The sequence below is a fragment of the Hetaerina americana genome, unplaced genomic scaffold (assembly GCF_022747635.1).
Source record: "Hetaerina americana unplaced genomic scaffold, ioHetAmer1.1.p SCAF_4, whole genome shotgun sequence".
In the NCBI taxonomy this organism is placed as follows: Eukaryota; Metazoa; Arthropoda; class Insecta; order Odonata; family Calopterygidae; genus Hetaerina; species Hetaerina americana.
The window spans coordinates 14,494,451-14,515,291 of NW_027286985.1; the positions used below are offsets into that span (position 1 = coordinate 14,494,451).

The 20,841-nt window shown below is 34.5% G+C and overlaps 1 protein-coding gene across 7 annotated transcripts in view; it reads right to left on the minus strand.

Moving 5' to 3' along the window:
* Window positions 1–20,841, minus strand: part of ClC-c (chloride channel protein 3) — a 29,358-nt gene that overhangs the window by 7,410 nt on the left and 1,107 nt on the right. For 5 of the 7 annotated variants that reach the window (XM_071589731.1, XM_071589733.1, XM_071589732.1 and 2 more), the window contains 10 exons: window positions 19,744–19,942; window positions 15,004–15,033; window positions 8,220–8,453; window positions 6,402–6,547; window positions 5,562–5,723; window positions 4,236–4,383; window positions 2,555–2,694; window positions 2,266–2,448; window positions 1,666–1,880; window positions 1,052–1,279 (listed from right to left, as the gene is read on the minus strand). In XM_071589731.1, coding sequence (XP_071445832.1) covers window positions 1,052–1,279; window positions 1,666–1,880; window positions 2,266–2,448; window positions 2,555–2,694; window positions 4,236–4,383; window positions 5,562–5,723; window positions 6,402–6,547; window positions 8,220–8,453; window positions 15,004–15,033; window positions 19,744–19,942 — 1,685 coding nt within the window. Of the gene's footprint in view, window positions 1–1,051; window positions 1,280–1,665; window positions 1,881–2,265; window positions 2,449–2,554; window positions 2,695–4,235; window positions 4,384–5,561; window positions 5,724–6,401; window positions 6,548–8,219; window positions 8,454–15,003; window positions 15,034–19,743; window positions 19,943–20,526; window positions 20,808–20,841 lie in introns of those variants that run through there. The other 2 variants (XM_071589734.1, XM_071589730.1) reach the window with 2 other exon arrangements.

A 20,841-nucleotide genomic window follows, 5' to 3' on the forward strand; every position in this document is an offset into this window, starting at 1 on the left:
AAAAACAGCAAGATATTTCTTTTCCAATCACTTTCCACTGTGCTCAAGGCTACTGGGAAGTATTCTACTGAATAATGGACATCTTCCTTTCTAATTCATACATAATGCATCAAAATTACAGGGAAGAATACAAGTGGAAAATTCAGAGAGAATCTGGGGCAGAAAATCTTGCAAGGATGTAACCATAATAGGGAATAAGTGGTGACGTCATCCAGCAGAGCACCCATGATATTTCAAGAAACTGATTGCAACTTATCACAAAACTGAAGAGGTGGTTACTAAATTAATGACATACCATGAAATCCAATGAAAAAGAGTCCATCCCATACTTGTGAAGTCTGAATACCACATGGAATAATATTGTGAAAAGAATTGGGAATGTGAGGTATATTGGCCTTGGGTCTTGGGCCTTGGGAGGTGAGGCCATATTGGCCTTCATAAACTGGATTTTTTTAGGTAATTTTAAATAAAAGACACCATAGAAAGAAATTTAAAAATAAATTATCAATAAATCACTTTTTCTCAGATAGCATCCTCAATCATGAAGTATTATCTGTGGAACGAATAGCTCAATCATCTTGAAAATAATATAAAAAAACAATAGTTCCTTTTCTAGCACATTAATAAGAGGCGGTGCCGGAAGGGCATGTTATTCACAATGAAAATGCAGTCATTAGTTCATGTGTTATACATCATTGTTATTTCAGGCCTTCAGATAGGAGTTTATAAGCAAACACACAAATATAATTGCAAAATAATCGTGTTTGGAAACAATTAAATAGGGGTATTTCCTTAAGGGCAATTTGCATCAAAATCAACTGTGAAAACCCAACCTCAACGTTCACATTAATGCATGACAGCTGGATTTATAATTTCCAGAATGTTTTAGAATTTTTTTCAACTTCATAACTAGCCCTAATATGCCAATTTTATTAATCTTCTTCTTTATTATTTAATAATTCTTCTACAATACATGCAAATTTAAATTGTTATAAGAGGCTGGAATGAGGGTGGTTTTCCTGTTCAATAACTAAAACATATAAAAACTCACTATGCCAATTGTTCCACTCCAATTCCAACAATTCTTCCCACAATGGCACCCAGGCAAAGACTTGGAATGAAGAGACCGCATGGAACTTTGATGCCGAATGTGAAAACAGTGCCTACGAGCTTGAAAATGAGAGCAAGCACCAACAGCCACACTGCTCTATAAACACCGGGACCAGCAGCTGCTATTTCAATGGCGGAGTTGACATCAGTGAAATTCCTGTTGTAATCACTGAGGAAAAGAGATTATATGTCAATTAGGCCAAGCTATAGATGCAGAAGTAAATTATGAGAGTGGTATTTGAAAATAATTCAAAAAAATAAGTTACTTAAGCAGTCTCTTAGGGCACAATAAAATCAATTTTATACAAATTCAGATGCTTCATTAATTTTTTAATACAAATATCCGGTTGAATCCATTAAAATTGATTTAAATCACTGCTAAATCATTTTAAAAATTATATACATTCAAATAATATTTATTCATGCCGGATACAATAAAAAAATAGATGCTTAATGAACTTGGACATACATGAATTGTGCAGATAAAAATTAATTTAAGAACTTGGCAAATTTTTTTAAGTAGTTTAGAGACTGCGATAATTAAGACCAACTCACCATAGGTCATCACCGTTTGAAACTCCACACTGACTGAAGAGAAGATATATAAGCTGTGAAGTGCTCATCCTGGTGTAAGGGTTGGGAAATGCTAAGACAGCAGTTACAACAGCCACACCAAGTACTTCTGTTACTGGGTACTGTCCCAGTTTTGACACTTTGCGATATCTACACCACCAAAGATTTGCTTTAATAAATACAGCAGCAATTATTCCCTGTTTTGGAAAAATTAGCATGGAAAAGTTTTTCAGCATATTTTAATTTGAAGTATAAAACACTATGAAGATTAATACTTGATGGTAAACATTAAATTGATCCAATAACAAATAAATTCATATTTGATCAACACTCATTGAATAGAAATAAGCCTTGGAAGATCCTTGAAAAACATTACGATATGCAATGGGCAACTTTTGGAACAGATTTTTCAATAATGAAAAATCAAAAGCCCAACTCATGCACCCTTTATCAGGAAATTGGGTATTAGCAGGCATTAGTGCATCAACCCTCTTGAAGAAAGCCTTCTCCCAAGTAATACAATAAAGTTAATTAGTCTTATGGTAACTCAAGATATAATATCACCAGGTTTCAACAACTTACACCAATTATACCAAGCCCAACAAATGGCACCAACTCGAAGAATATCCATGGTTTGTTGTACTGCACATAAAACAGGACTGAATGCTCATTTCCAAAAGGATTTATAGAGCCCAAGACAAATGCAGCCACTAAAGCACAGAAGAATGATCGCCAAAGAGTCTTTAGCGGGAAGTAGTAGCTAACCTGAAATGAATAATTATCTCATGTAATTGATTTGAAAGTGAAATTAAAACAAAAGTAAAAATTAAAATGACACATTAGCTGAATATGAACAGGGCAACATTATTACCTCTTCTAAACTGAATAGTACCCCACCAATTGGTGCACCAAAGGCAACGGACACACCAGCTGCAGCAGCTGCTGAGAGTATTTCACGCTTTTTGGCTTCATTTTTACCATATTTAGGAAACAGATAGGATAAAATATTCCCTGAAATAACAAAAAAGTAATTTTAAATACATATAAATAAAAAGATACATGGCTCATGCAAAAAATTTTGATAATTTCAATGTAAAAATTACCAGTAACTTGAATAATTAAATCCAAATATTGAATATTTTGAAATAAACCTACAATGTGGTATGTATATTTTGGAAAAGCTTAGATGCATTTCTATATTTTCAGATGAGAAGGAATTAATGAGTCATTTATGTGTAATTGTTTTCATCAATCTCTCAAAAAATATTTTTAAACATTACCAAACAAAGGCCCAGCTTCTAATAATTATGTGAACAGTAAAATGGTCAATCATAAAAACAGCACAATATGAAGCTAGCAAGTTCTCATATTTCATCAGCATATTTTTGTAAAAAATACATGCAAAAATGCTTTACATGAAAACTGGAAGCAAGTTCAGTAATATGATTTAACAGTATTCTCATTATCATGGTTTAGTTACATAGTATATACTTATTTATTGCAATGGGCAATTTTTAGAGAAAATTGGTCACAAACTTCATTTAAATAAGTTTACCGCATATTTCAATGGGATCTTCTTACATTTGATTTGATTTGGCACTAATACATCGGTTAGATGTCAATGAAATTGCATATAATTGGAGAGAGAACATGCTCCATTGAATTAAAAGTCAAAACCTTGGATATCTGTTAAGCTCTTCACATACAAATACTCTTAGTTTACATGGATTGCAACAGGCTCAACTGCTTTAAATTAATCCATTTCACTAACCTGAACTACCATAGCGGGCCACCTACTTTTCAATTTATCCAGAGTGGGATCATTAGTATATGAAATTCATTGCACCATTAATAAATGGGTACAAGACATTTTAGAAACATTAGCAATGCAGAATGAAATTTCAGACACTTTCATCACTTATTTGTGGCTGATAAGTAGAATATATCACAATTCATTCTAATCAAAACCCAGAGACACTATCATACTTTGATTAATGAAAGCCAAGAGCATAGAAAAACCAGGTTACCTGCAGAATGGAACATCCTTCCTTAAAAGGGAGATATAGACACTTTAGATGATTTCCATTTGAGAAATTTTGGCTTTATCGGCTATAAATTGTTTTAGAGCAAAAATTAAAAATTTGAGTTTTTGGTGGAGACCAAAATGTTCTCGTAATGTGAGAGAGAAAATTTTCTCTAATTAGGGAGATAACTCAACAGCCTAATGACTCATTTTCTAAATTCTGAATGAGGTATGCTAAAGTTTCTATTTACAGGCATTCTGGATGATTACCTCACAGACCACTTTATCATTTGACCATGTGAAGTCCAGCAGAGCACACACTACTACCTGGACTATTACTCATTCACTTTTCATGAACTCATGCAATACACATGTAAAAAATCCCAAATGGAATAAAAGTTGCGTGGCTTATTCTTTTACATTTATGGTATCAGCGATAAACTTCACAATATTAAAATAACTTAATTTGTTAAATAATACTGCAGGATAATTTAGGTGATACCATTTAAATTATACTCATTTCCATTACCTATGCAGCAAGCAATGTGGACCATTGGCCCTTCCTTCCCCAAGTTCAAACCAGCTGACACAGCAAGCATAATGCCCACTGACTTGATTACCAATGTCCACTTTCCAAGATATCCTCGAATAATAAAACCACTGAGAATAGTTTTAATCTGCAAAAATAAAAAAGATTGATAGAAGTCATTTTTTCAAAACATTCAGTGAGCAGAGAGTATGTCACATGATCATTCATATGAGTACAAGGTTCAGAAAATCACTTGAGGCTGATGAAATGGTATGAAGACAAAATTAATTACATTGGTATTAGGTTGAAAAATTTAACAAATTGTTGATTGAAGACATTTTCATTAGGAGATCCTACTGCCAACTGCCAGTATTAAATTAGCAAGGATTACTTACTGCACCTTAATTTCCATTCCTTGCATGTTTACTTATAGAGTAAATCCTTATATTTTGATACTAAAAGAAAATGAACTTTTTATTTTCATAGATCAATAAGCGTGGGGCACATTACAATTTCATCATTTCATATTAAATATTAATGAAAAATAGATTAAAGAACTCTCAGTAAGACTCATCACAATGATAAATTTGCATTTGTTGAAATTTGAGTTCCAACAAAATGCCATACATATAAATAACTCCACTAACATATTTACTAATTCATCACTGCATTTTATTATAGACGTAATCAATCGTTGATGTTTTAACACTGCAGGGAGCATGGAGGGCATAGTTTTTAAACATTTACCATGCCTAGCAATCTGATATATTAGGAATTTACCAATTAAATATGTTCATACAGAACACATGAACAGGCAGACTTGAGACGTTGAATGGATGGAAAGCCAAAGTAAAAACTTGGTATTCCAAAATTTAAGTGACCAGAAAATTTGAACTTTTAAATGCCTAGGTTAGCAATAAATGAACTTTGTACATTTTGCCACCATTCCATATTTGACCAGTGAAATCACCACACCATTTCATTTTCCCATTGAAATAACAGAGAATTGACCCAGCAAGTTTGTACTACATCTGGCCAAATAGGAGCTGAACCCCAAATTTCTCCAAAATATTTTAGAAAAACATGATTTTAGATTTTATGCTGAAGTGTTCTGGAATGCTACAATTCAGTATGTATGGGCAGGATAGGGTTACGACATATTATATTTGTACATTAGTATAGTGAGAAATAGTGGTAATCATAAATGGTAAAAGCATGTAAGTAAAATTTTTCTAACTTGAATTCAAATTTCTAAATCCTTATAGTAATTGCCCTAACTTGTAGAAGTACACCAGATATATTACTTATAAAATCTAATACACTTACTTCTGGAATACCAGATCCACAAGCATACGGAGCAAACATTCTCACTAATGAAGCAGCCATTGAAGCAAACAGGAGGGCCCACGCAACATAGAAGATATATGAAATTATATATGGCCCTGCACCTTCCTTTGCCTGGCTAAAAACTTCTGGCCATGTTAACCACTGGAAAAAGAGTAAATTAAATTGCTGAAAGTTTTCCCACATTTTTGAAGACATTTATTTTAACATTTTTCCCTTATCAATGATGCCTAAAGGCATTCTCACGCAAGTATGTGAAGCACAAAATTGAAAAAAAAAAACATGGGAGTCTGCCATAAACATACCCATTAACCAATGAGGAGGACAGCAACATGACTCTTCCTTAAATGGACCAGTATTTGGGATTTGAATATCAAATGATAATAGGTATTTTCTACAAAACTACTATTTTTTCAATTTCTACCAGTGTCCAGAGAAGTGGCATAAAAATGTCTTCCACTCAAATGAAAATACAGTGGTAATTCAAAAATACTCATCCAGACATGAGGATATAATCCCACTAAAGAAAAGAAAATATTACTGAACCAAATGATAGCACAACATGACTGAGCTCTTTTGAACATTGGAGATGTCATCATGAGAATCATCCTTATACATGCACCTTTTTTGCTTTCCTTGTTTTTATAAAGAATAGTTGAAAACATAGATTCATAGAAAAAAACCTGAAATATTTCCTAGCAATGGAGTTCTCAAATTTAGCATAATAATGTTGATTTTTCGTGTGCAATGTATTTTGATACTTAACACTTTTAGCAAATCTATAAGTAGTGCTTAAATAACTACACAACTTTAATGGCTCACCTGAGAGCAGTTGCCAATTTCAAATGTAGTTTCATTTGATGACCAGCAGCATTGTTCTTGATTAAGCCAGAAAGCTTGGGGGCATATTCCATATTTGAGATCAGACATCCAACTAGCTCCAATGTCTATGACACCAGCAACAGCACCTATAAAATATATTCACAATAATCACCCTGAAGGTTTCCTATGACAGGTAGAGTTTACCCTGAACCAACCCCACAAGCCATGTAAAATTTACACATTAGTGTGGTGAACAGAGGGAACGAAGAGAAATTTCATTTCATTGCTCCACTATTTGATTTTCCAGTAAGTTCTAGCAATCAGAAATCCACGCAACTGGTATTTTTGGGCACTATAGATATATTTGAGAACAAAATAAATTCTGATCAAAGTTAAAACTGGGATTATTAAAAAACCTGATTATATCATTTAATTGGGGATGATAACTGGGGATACTGTAATTGTGTACAGTGAATTTTCACTGTCCTGTTCACTGGCTATAACCACAACAACTCAAACCATGAGCTGCTATGGCAACATCTACAACATAAAAGCACATTGTATAATAATGTAATATCATAAATAATACAGGGAAATCCCTCTTTAAGACTTCTGAGGTGGGTAAAGAAAAATGTAAATCGCCGGACACTGCATTTTAAGTGAAAGTTTAACTTGATGGAACTGAAAACCAAATATCTTAGCAAGGCTGCCAATTCAAATTGAATGCATTATGAGACTGCACTTCAGTGAAGTTATTTTTTTCTATAATAAAATCCTCCTCAAGTTAATAACACATTTAAAAAAAAATGTCTACTAGGGATCCATACCATTGGTGAAACAACAGGTTTTTACATAATATGTATTTATATCAAACTGAAATGACTGATCTAGCTAATTAAAGCATTGAAAATATCAATGCCTAGTCTTATCTTAATTTTTTTTTAAGGTTACTAAGCTGCTTTGCTATTTCACAAATATTGCTCAAGGATATATCAGCAACTAATTGCTTCTCATTTATCAACACTAATGTTTCTATCTCGTGAACAACATGCAATCTTCTGGAGGCCAACGCTGTCCCACTTAGCTACATTTGGTGAATTCATTGTTTCCAAGTTCTTAAAAACCAATAACTTTGGAATTAAACTTATCTTCCATGAATCACAATAAGTTTCTTTTTCACCAGAATTATTGATAACACAACCTTCCTCTTAGGTTTAGTTGCTTCCACACTCCTTTTAGCTATTGGTAGGGGTTATACATATGTATGGCCAAACACGACCAAAATAATGACTAAACAAAGGGATGGAAACAGATGAGCATAGAATGATCAGATTTCCTCTTTACAGAGTACAAGCTACTTGTAATATCTCAATTATTTCTGTACTTTTTATTTCATCTATCAAAACATACTCTTTTTTTCACTGAGCTGAGAGCAAACTAAGACATACTTTTAAGAAGTCAACAATGAATCTTTATTACCAACCTAAAACTAGAGTACTTGCTGAGTTATAATAGATATTTACATTGCAATGGAATTTATAAACATGAGCATAACTCAAGAAAGGCAAGCAAGACAAAAGAATGGTGTTACTGAGGAAAAGCATTTTTTTCACTACACCTCTAACTTACCAGCATTGGTCAAACTACCAAGTTGAATTTCTCTTTAATTTAATATGATAACTAAGAAACATTCAAAGTACAAGGTATCATGGTAAATTAGTCTAATAGTATTTCATTAAAAAAATGAAGAAAACCTCAACATGGTTTAAACATCTATTTAAATTTTTAATGGCAAAAATTTAATTTAAGTTTATTTACCAGTAAATATTCCAACTAATAACACACAGACCCATCCGGACCAGGCATCATGGGCTCCCCGAATCAGGTCACATATAGATTCCCGTTTACGCTTAATAATGTGGCGGTGTCTCATTCGGTCACGTGCTATATCTCGTTGCCAATCAATGGTGTGAAAATCTTCATATTGGCCCATTCCAGGCAACTCATCAGGGTCAACAACCATTCCGCCAAAACCTGATGTGATTCCACCAACTAAAGAATTAATAAAGAAGAAAATATGAAGAAATAGTTGAGGAAGAAGGGATAAGGCATGCCAAAATACTATTTTATTAAAGTATAAATTACGTTATTCAAAACCCTTTAATCAGAGAGATCATCAACAAATAAAGAGCTGAAAGGGTAATGATTCAGCCAATTAAACATCAGATTCACAGTCAATTAGTCATCAAGGATGAATAAAGCATCAAGAGAACACCGTTTTTGTTCAGTCACATTTTTCCTCTGATGATACCCAAAAATTAACATGCCTTTGAGTTTGATGAAAATAATAATATTCAATCATAGTTAACAAAGTATTTAATAAGTTTCATCACATGAAAGACAAACCACCAAAGGAAATACTGTAGATTGGTGAACTAACTAAAAAAATTATAGTTTCATTTCGCACAGCAGGAGAAAATACATACCAGATATCAAAATGCTGCAAAAAAGTCACCCCCTTATGCCTACATGTGCTTCATAGTTTTAATTCTACACAAATCTTAATAGCTTGGTGAACATCTTGTACCTTAGTGTATAGGAGATTTAACATAACACCAAAAATCTATAGCTAGAAAGAGACTTTAACTAAGTCAGTTCTGTAACTGAGTTCATGTCCAAGTCAGTCAATCAACAGTAATGCTTTCCAGTTCACTATGTAATATTTTATCATTTGAAATTAAAATGGAGCTTTCAGCTATTACTGCTTTCCATTTAGAATTAAAATAGTTCTATTCAAAATAATATGCTTATTAAAGGTGAGATCTGGTAGGTCCTTAACAACTACGAGGGTCATCCGGAAAGTAGTACCCGTTCGTGAAATAAAGACACAAAAGTAAATATTAACAAACATAAAAAATTTTATTTGAAAGAGGATACTTTAAACTACTTCTCAACATAATCTCCAAGCAAATTAAGGCATTTGTCATAACGTGTGACAAGTTTCTGTATTCCTGCTGCATAGTCCTTCGCCGCCAGCTCATTGAGATACGCGAGGGACCCATCTTGCACAAATTTTTGCATAATGCAGATGGTGTTTAACAATTTCATGAACAATTGTTCGAGAAACATTGGGAAAATGCTCACAGATGTCATCAATTGTGACGCGCCGATCGTTCCTCACGAATTCGTCAACTGAGCTCACCAGTTGGTCTGTAATGACAGACGGTCTCCCCGAACGCTCATCGTCGTGTGTGTTCCCCCTCCCCATGTTGAAGTTGCGACACCACCGCCGAACAGACGACTCGTCCATTACATTGTCTCCATACACCTCCTTTAATTGGCGATGAATATCACATGGGCGAACGTTTCTTGCATTGAGGAATTTAATCACTGCCCTCACTTCACAACTGGCGGCGTTCTCAATTTTTTTAAACATTGTAAACAATCACAGAAACAACACAGGCAATGCTAGCGTCACGCAACTTGGCTCAGAGAAGGCAGACAAGCCACTGAAGCTATCTGACCTCGTCCAGCGGCTACTCGCGTCGTCAGCACTTCATGCGGCACGAACGGGTACTACTTTCCGGATGACCCTCGTACATTCCATTAATCATGTTGACTTCATCTCGTATCATAAACCCGATATCAGTTCTTTACCCACAATTCCATTTTGCGACTCCATTCCATGTAAAAAGCCTACTCCTTTTGTTCCTCTACCCTTAAAATCCAACAACCTTTTAATACTCCCTCCACCTACTTTCCCTACCTTATTCAGATTGCAATTAGTGTTTCCTAACTTGGCCCACCACATTTAAACTTCAATGTTTGCCTTCCTCATGGTCCAACTCCCTTCATCCATTTATTCTTTTCTGTGTTAAAGTCCATATTTACACTCATCCTCTCAACTCAAAGACTAGGCTTTGGACCCATGAAGGACTAAGCACCACATTCAGGGCTCCAATGACATTTTCTTTACTTAATACACCTGCCATGAAATTATTTAATCTTTTAAATGTTCCTTTAGCCAATTATATCCCTTAATGTCCCCTCTACAGGTAACTCGATAAGCTGTGGTTCTGACTACTGCAAAACTCGATTTAATGCGGGGGAATGTTTTGAGTATTAGACTTAACCATCATCTGGTATTTACCTATGTAAATACGATTCGGCCCATGAAAAGCCAACAGAAAATGAATTTTTTCTAACAAAACCTTGACTGCTGGGAATCTTACTCAAATAGGACTTAAAAATAAAGAAAGGATCTTTTGGTAAGCCTCTGTTTGACTTCCAATAAGGCACTTGCATGAAATGTATAATTGGCTAAACCATGTCATTACAAGAGAATTTCCTGATAACTTTATGAAGGGTTACATAAGTGCAGCAATCCCAATGTATTAGACCAGCCATTGGACGAGGACAACCTTGTAGTCATTGTAGGACTGGTAACTTGGGGAGAAGTTGCCTCAGACAGAAATGTGAAATTATATCTTAAACTTCTGCTAAAAATATTTATTTTTTATATTTTGAAGTAACATAATGCAATGCAAAACATACTTATGCCAGGAAATAACCATGATTCTTGGCCATTCGAATTAACTTCTTGAGTCATAGTATTAGAGCATTCATTACTAGAACTTCAACAGTAATGATTGTGATCTCATCAATCTTTTTTGGCACAGCAACTATCAAATCCAAGGCCACTTACAGATAGAGGGGTGGAGGGGAATTTCTGCCTTAACTTACATGTAGATTTAGGAATCTATAGGAATTTACTTTAGTCAGAGTAAAGTCAGGTAAAAATGTTCCAGAGTACTGTGGACCTCAAAACCTAACTCCAGATTTTCCATGTACATGCATACTTAGGTGGTTTACCATGAGGCAGGGGTTTTCAGGAATGAAATGCCTGAAGTTGATTAATGCCTTCACAAAAATTTGAACAGAACAATCTACATGTAGAACATTTTTTATCAATAAAATTTTTGTTTTTATCAAATAAAACACATGAAATAAGAAACAATGAATATCCCAGGGTTAAATGAATATTAACTGATTACGGCACTGTCATTTAAGGAATTAGATGATTAAATCAAATGATGGTATACAGGACACTAGAATTTATTTTATAAAGTAAGCCAAGACAATAGCTATCTAGGTAAATACGAGTAACTGCTCCAACAGAAGGTTATGACCATGCAGTTTTGTTTTGACGTTTAGGAAAATGACAAAATATATTTAGAGATATAAAAAACCTTGGAGAAGATGCAAAATGGGTTAGCTAACATAAAAATGATGCAAAGCTGAGTTTAACAGCACAAATAGATGTTGCTTGCATATTTCTGATGATGGCTGTTTATCATTCTTCAAATATGGTTTTGTGCTAAATATGCATGCCTGCAGGTAAACTGAGTGTATTAAGAATTTCTATAACAGAAATTTCAAGTCAAGAAACTTGGAAAATGCCTTTTGAATCATGAAAGACAGTAAAAATCACCTCTGAAAGACAACAGGGAAAAAATATTTGTCAACATTTAATTGAAACTGAGGGCTTAGGGGCAAAATATCTCCAGGAGGTTAGTAAAAATAATACTGAAGATTCTTCAGAAGTGATAACTTCCTTATATGAGCAAAGATACACTGCGATTCAGAAAATATTTAACATTTTAAACAAATTGTAATAGAGGCAGTATTTTGAGCAAAAAGAAAGTTTTAAATAATTAAGCATGGTAATATTTCACATAAATTATTAAAAATGTTCCTAATGAAAAATCATATATTTTTAAATATGCATTGGCATTATTTAATGGATATAAATTAATATTTGTACAATACGAAATGTTATGAGTAGGTAAGTGGTCAACACAATTAAACAGGAATATTTTCCCAGTAATTCACAGTCATTAGCCCTTGAACCCATGCAATGCAATCTCAAAGAAATTACCCGCCAACATTTTTCCAATATTTTATTCTGATGAATGAAAATGAAACAATACCATAACCAGGAAAGAAAACACTAAAACAGACAGAGAGGGTATTTGATATCAGGATTAAAGAACAATGATCAAGCTTCAAAAAGAAAGACAACAGATTCCAATTCGACAAACACCTCTTGGACAAGAATCATACCATTAACTTCACAGCCGACATTCTTTGTACAGAAAACAAAGGACATAGGTTGAATGCTTTGGAGGAAATTTGGCATTTCCTTCAGTCAGAAAGATTTGAAGTAGTCAATGAAACGATACACCTTTCCCGTTCCCCGCTCCTAAAATTCCTAAGAGACTGCAAAATCTTTCCGCACCAACCCCACCACGGCAGTAATGACCATTGTCCATCCCTTAATGAGGGTCAAACCATGGCAGGCAAACACCCCCTCCCCATTAAGTGAAGAATGCAATGTGTTTTTTCCACTGTTCTGTCACATAACAGTGTGAGGATACATTGTGTTGTTCATTTAATGAACATGAACTTCCACAAAGTTGAGCCAGAAACCATCATATACATACCCTCCCCTTGCCTAGTCCATTAATAGATTGCTGTACCGGTACTCAACTTACCCCCTCTCCCTTACTCCCCTACCTTCCTCCACTCTTGGAGCCAGGTTATATAAGTTGAAAAATTTTACATGTATGTCACCAGATGATGATATACAGTATCAAAACAATGGTCGCGTGAAGTATTAAATCTTTACGTGGAAGTGCAAATTTTCTTTTTCTACCCTCGTCAGCAATTGAAATTATGTAATTTGATCAGTTATTCAGTAAAATGAGGGAGACATCACATTAAATTATATAAAAATTGTATGTAACTTTTGTTTTGGCTCTTTTAAAAACATTTCCACATCAAATTTATAGTTGCTTCACATTGATTAGCCAGTAGTATAAATATTTAAATAATTATAAATGGTAATATTTTAAACCAATGTCAATCTTCTTCCTTAATGGACAGTTTTGATGACTGGATTGGAATTAATAAGCATTCTTCCCTGAAACTTAAAAACTAGACTAATCCATTATAAGTAATAATATAATTGATTAGAGGAAAATTCATGTGGTGGTTAGGGTAGATTAAGATTTGTAACTGATGTCTTAAAATTAAAATTTGTAAAAATATTTCTAGTCTGATTAATGAGTTAAACAACTAATTAGATGCTAAAAATCAACTTACAAAAGCTGTAAAAGATAAGCAACTTTAAGCCTCAAAACCAGGACCATTATAGACCATTGATTGACTAAATGTGAAACAATTAGTACAAAATTTTAACTGAATAATATATTTACAGCTATCTAGTGACCAAAGACTCAAGTGATTAAAACTTTTATCAATATTCAATGAATGATGTAAGCTCAAATAAACCCATTACAAGATGATACTGAGCAGAGGATTTTGTGACACCACTGAACTATAATAGGACACCAACAGCACAATAAATTACCCCGAAGGTTGGTTTTAACAGGCATGGTAAGAACTCTGCTTCAACAAGCGTAAGCCCAAAAGAATGAGAAATTCATATGCTTGAGTTGGAGTGACCAATTTATTCCTTTACCACAAGCATACTAAGTTCCTCATAAATTTCTGGTATGCAGAAAACACCATTTTAATATTTGCCAAGGGCTTTAGAAGCATCAACTGGGCACGAACTCATAACCTTCCATTCATTAGCTCAATGCTCAACTTATCAACCTTCCCTTTAAATAAATAAAATTGCACCAACTCAGTAAGAAGCATCTAGTAATACAATAAATTATTTTGTACTTGGCCTTCAATAGAATATTAAGATAAAACAGTTAATCATTCATTATATGCCTCAGAAGCATGAATATGCAAAGAATTATTAGGGCCAATTTCTCAAGTTAGCTTTCCATGGATGTCATTCATAAATACTTTAATTAATGGTTTGACAATATCCCCAGCAGATAAAAACACTGCACAGAAGTACATGTTAAACTTATTTAAAATTTAACTGAGTTTAAGGTCATAATGAAATATTATTCTCCAAACTTGTTATTTACAAGTGGTCTAATTTTAAATTGTTTAGAGAAAATTAAAAAACAAACAGGGTTGACTTTTCAATCATGTCTTGGTAAGTTGCATAATGACCTCGTATTTTTACTCAGAATCAGCCTCCCAATATTTTATTTGCACATTGCAAGGTGAAGCTGGGCATTTTTATGACAGGGCAACAAACAGAATTACATCAAAATTGAACCTTGTGCCCTGATGGTATTCCAGATTTCAGTCAATTTATCATCAACTCAATTGACTAAACAATTATCAGGGCACCATAGCTTTGAATGCAGGTAGTACAGGAATAGTGATGGCCCACTACACTCGGGATGTGTGAATTCCAAATGCCATTAGTGCCAGGTTATAACTACCCATGCTCATGAAACTGATTTCAAGGCTTTCCCTGGCTTCTTATTATAATAAGTCCATGATAATTTGTCTATACTGACTTGCCATTTACACCAATGGATCAGCAAACCACCACTATCTATTATCAATTTCAAAGCGAAAACTACATATTTACATTGCTAAAAGAATAACTTGAAAGTTCAAGAAAATAAAGAAAATATAAAAATAGCACAGAGAGAAGTTAACTTACCAAATGAAAATCCTGAGAACTTAACAGAAACTTTAAAAGAAAAGAAAAGCTCATTAAATGTCAACAAAAGGAAGAACATTAATCTTATAAAGACAAACTAGTTTGAAAAAAATCCTATGGGTTATACTATTTCATTAATGAAATTAACATGGGGCAACTTTGTAATAAAGTAGTAGTAGTTTTGAGGGGAGGCGACCGACAGCTAAGGTCATTTGCGCCATAGGGGATGGATAGGAAAGGATGAAGGGTGGAGAGAAACCCGGCGTCGGCATTAGCCTACTCTTTACGAAAGGCGCCAAGGGGTCCGCAGTTTAACGTCCCATCCGACGGACGGCGTACTCACTCAAAGTGCCCTCCACAAAGCACCTCAAGTAGGGATCGAGATACCTCTGAAAAATATTCAACACCGCCGGGATTTGAACCCGCGCCCTCATGGTGGGAAGCCAGTACGTTAGCCCCCGCACCATCTCGATCCCCCCCCTTTGTAATAAAGAAACATTCTAATATATTATTATTAAAAGTTATAATAATAGTGCAATTCCATTCTACATAAAGTGAAAGATATGAGTTAATTGAGGCATGTTATTTATAAGAAATTAGGGGAAGAGGAATCCCTTAGGCCAACAGACACTTACCAATGACTATAACTAAGTACATTTCATTTCTTCCAACCAAATTTAAACAGTATCTACAAGAAAATAGTTTACCTTTACAATAATTGCAAGCTTCAAGTGCATAAAAATACTTTCTTTTAGTCTAGAAAAATAATAAGACTCACAACAAGTAACAGAAGGCACAGTGAGCATATTAGTAAGATTAAGGACAAGTATGATATAATAACTCATCAATTTGATACCAATGTCAGAGTTACATACCCAAGAAATGATTATTGGACATATCAGCCCTCATGATTAACATGCAGTAGTACAATGTTTCTTATGGTGTAAATCAGACTATTCCACATCAGCCAGCTGATCACCATTGTGATGATCAGCTGTGGCTACACGCCATTACCAGTTTGCTTCTTTCTAGGCCAATAACCACTCCCTTTCCCTCCCCATTTCATTATCATCCTTTATCTCATAATAGCATGAAGGTGTTTGGCTTTGCAGAAGGCTGTGCATGGATTCTACATTGGGTTTGTTCTCATTATGCAATTGTCAATTTTTGTGCATCGTTGTGGGGTTAAGTAGAAGAGCTGACTTAACTAGAATTGTATATTAAGTATCAGGAACAATTATTTCCTGATGTGACTATGCTGCAGTGCAATAGCACCGTGCAGAATCGGTGGTGGGGGGGGGTCTGCGCCAAGTGTCAATCGCCTGCAAGCATTTGTTCGGGCTAGATCATGTTTTTAGTGAACCCCTGCTGAGTGACTCGGTTCTAATACAAAATGCAATGAATAAATGAACAGCAGTACCCCATCAAATTCTGTGATGGACTGGGGAAATCGGGCATGATTTCCCAAGTATTCGAGGATGAAAGCATGTCAAAAGTTGCCGTTTTTAAGAGGCACAATCTCTTGAAAAATGGCGGAGAGAGTGTGGAGGACAAGCCCCCCACTGGATGGCCGTCGACATCAAGAACTGATGAAAATGTGTAAGGTGTGTGTCAGGTACTGGATTCAGACCATCTGTTAAGTGTGTGCATGATCGCAGATCATATTGGCATTGATAAGATGCCGGTGCACAACATTATCATAAAATTTGACGATGAAAAAGATCTGAGCTAAATTCGTTCCGAAGGTTTTGAAGGACGGCCAAAGCAGAGCCGAGTGTCTGCTTGCCAAGACCTTCTACAACATGATGAAGAAGATCCTGACTTTTTGGATAGTCCTAACTTGACACCAGCAAACTATTTTCTATTCCCAAAAGTGAAATTGTCCCTCAAAGGACACCACCATACAAGCCTAAGGGTCAAAGAAACTTCCACCTACACCTTCAAGGACCTTTCAGAATGTGCCAACCAGGGAGCCTTTGAGGTGAGGCAAACTTGCTGCAAAAAGTGTATCGATGTTCAAGGGATGTACTTGGAAGAATTTTGAGGTTTTGTAGAAATATTTGAAATAATTCTAGTTTTCAGAAACTTTTCCTGATAATTTTTATTTAAAACTTGCATAATCTCAATCTTGCCTAAGTAAAGTCACAAAATAAATAAGAGTTTTATATACTTAATAAACTTCCCCACAACTGTCTTTCATGGTCATAGAAACTTTTTCAGCTGAGACAAGCAAACCAAAATTCATTAATTAAAATACAATGTGAATGAAAGGCACAGTATTTATGAAAATAGAAAATCTGATGTGATACATAAGAATTTTCATATGATTTTCCATCCATTTCCAGACCCACTTTTCAAAAGCCTCCAATCTATACCTATTATTTTGCTTCAATGACCACGTTTCTACACCATGCAAAAACACACTCCATATCAAAGTTTTAATGAGCCTTTTCTTAACATCCTTGCTCATGGTCCCTGTTATCAATTCCTTCCTCCTTATGACAGCTTCTTTGCCTTATGTCCCTACTACTTTGACCATTTTCGTCCAAACAATTCCTAGATAGGTAAACTTCCACCTGCTCTATTTTTGATCTCAAATTAAACTTTTAAATTTGGCTGACAGACAAAAGTTGTTCATCTACAAATTTGACTGGTGGTATGAATTCCCCACCAATTTCCATTCCTACCACCTGTTCTTCGCATGCCTCTTTTACCATTTCCTCGTCATATATGTTGAGTGTCCAACCTAAAAGTCTTGGGAATAATAATTGAGGTGGTTTCCTGTTGTCTTTCTCATTAGTGTTTTCAATGTGACACCACTCAACAGCTGCCTCACTGAGGAACAGCACTGTGTAGACTACCTTTCATCTAGCATTATATTATCATCATCATATTGTTATTTAATAAATACATATTTTATATGAAGAAGACCAATCACGATCTTCACTCCAAAAGAAAATATATTCATTGCATATCACAAATTGCTGGTTGGTAATTGTCAAAACCTAGCTAATAAATTTGCCTGAACATAAATACTCACTCAAATATTCTTTTACTTATTCCTACCTTTGACATCAAGAAAGACCAATTATACAGGCTGAATATTTCCTATTCAGCAAAAACTTGTAATTATTAAGCTTCACATTAATTAGCTGAAGCTGTTATCATGAATGATGCAAAAAATATTAATGCAATCCAAAATAAAAAAATACTGATGTTCATGACCTTGAACATTGAAAGAACAAATTTCTGTCAAGAACATGCTAAAACATTTTCTGCTGTTTGTTTCATATCTTGATAAATGTGTTTTGATATTACCTTTGCCATTCTAAGTAACAATATCAATATTTGCAAGCAAATAAATGAAAAAAAATTATTTGACAGCTCTGTATAATGAATCACACAAACATAACATGTAATTGGACCATCAAGACACTTACCCTGATATAGTGAAAAAATGTCAGGAAGAAATGAGTGAGATACATCTACTTCAGTTACCACTGATATCAATATTTCTTTGTTGGTTTTTTAGGGGACTGTGTGCGAGAAAAGTTATATTAATGTTGATTTTATTGAACTATCTGCAAGTTAAATTTCACACACCACTACAGCAAACTCTCACATGCATGCTAAGACTAACCAAATGAGTAAATAAGTACGTAAGTCTATTTTATTATTCTTTGAAACAAGTTTATTGAAAACATTCCCAAAATTTCTTTCCAATGCAACTAACTATAATGCATGAACTAACCAACCCTTGCCTAGAACAAATTCATAGGATGACATTTGATAAAGAATATTATCACTACTATAATTAAAATGGCTCAAATTCCTGATTGGAAGTCTACACCTGGTTTGCTCACAATTTCTTCTGCAAATTACCTTCCAACAATGATTTGACTAGGGCTAATAGGAATTTTGTCTTCAATGTAAGACAAAAGGACATTTTGTTCATTAAGGATGACACTTTATAATTATACATGTGCACAGACACATTTTTCACTGCATTGCACATTCTAGAAAATAATAAAAACTGTATATGCAGAGTCTTGTACACTCTTACAGAGAAATCAAACATGATAAACACTAATTATGGTACCTAAGATTTCACCTTACCCAAATGTATAATATTTTAAGTTCAGCCATTATTTAATATTCCTGCTTGCAAAATTTCGTCAGGTGGCTAACATACCAGAAATGCAAATGTATATGTGAAGTGGAAAATTACAAAACCAGTTCAGGTTACAAACAAACATAATGGCAGCATAGATGAATTAATTAGGTTGGAACATGCCATGCAATAGGACACGATGTGGTAGGGATCAAACTTGAAATCCACAAGACCTGAGCAATATCATTTAACAAAGTGGCATGGATTGACCAAATCTATGTACCTCATACTTTTACGATGCTATAACTTTTATGTGACCTCCCCATTAGGCTAAAGACCACGAACAAGGAAAATAAATTTGACCTTAAATATTTTTGACAGTCATTTCTAATATCAATTTCCAGCACTGTCACTACTGAAGCCGCAATGTTATCTTCAGGTAAGCATTATATGGGTATGTTAAATATTACTCTTTCATCAGCAATTCACAAAAAGGATTGTAATTAATACAACAGAATATCGTGAGAAACAAAATAATACTTTGCAAAAAATTTAAAAAAACAATAAAATGAAAAATTTTAAGGCACATGTCATTTATTGACCATCACACCAATATATTGGTAACTCACAGTGTGAACCATTTCCACCATGAATGGCCCCAAGGCCTTGCTCTCGATCATCTTCATCAGAGAAAGAACGGTCTGCCATTGTGCTTGATGTTCTAATATCAATCATGTCATCATCTGAGCTGACGGAAGCTCCTCGAAACACTTCCGCAAGGGGATCCTGGGAGGTAGGCCTATCAAAATGATGGTGGCCGTTCGAAAACTAGAAAAAAGTGAAAAGATAATTCATTACTGACCCAATGGTACCTAAATAAATTCCTAAATATTCGCTCGTGTAATTGGTATAAAACACTTCGTTTCCTATTCCAATTCCTTATACAGCATTGGACAAATTGAGCCAAAAACTACTATATTTAAAACTTGCAGTCAGTGGGGTAAATTTAACAGGATCACTTAAGTTTACAACAAAATATCAGAAGTTGCCGAAATTACTAATAGCTGTATCTTCATATGCACTAGTTGCTAAAAATAGAATTACATTTCAATTATTACAATCACCCCCAATAAGGTCTATCTAATGAAATGCAAACGGGATAATTGGAATTCGAAATCGTTCGTGAATTTTTTGCAGAAGAGTATCCTCTTCATGAAATGTTCGCAAAAATATAAAAGTATGAAAACATGCCACCGTTATGACCTGGAATCATAATACCCGTTAAAAAAGTACGACTGAAACAAAATACATCGGGAAAGTCAGTTTCAGAAAGCGAAAAGTATGATATGAAAATTTTTCTGATAGCTCCAAAGATGCTTTCAACCAGGTCATTGTCAAGGACCAATATTTACATTATGCATCGCCATCATCTCCGCTCCGTATGGTTGTCACATCATTACTGCGCCCAACTTATCTTTCAACGCCTACCGCTTTAATCCATACCTGATTCCATATCAGACAACACTTATAATATGAAACTGACATTAAATGAAAATCTAAGTGAGAAAGAATGATAATGACAATGAACTCGTTTTCTAGGTGACAGTTTAAATGGTAAATTCACTTTCGACGCAAATTTGGGCGACTGATCTGATCAAATAGGCACTACCGCGAGCGACAATTTATACATCACCGACTCGTACGAGGAAGGAAAACTGGGATTTTCA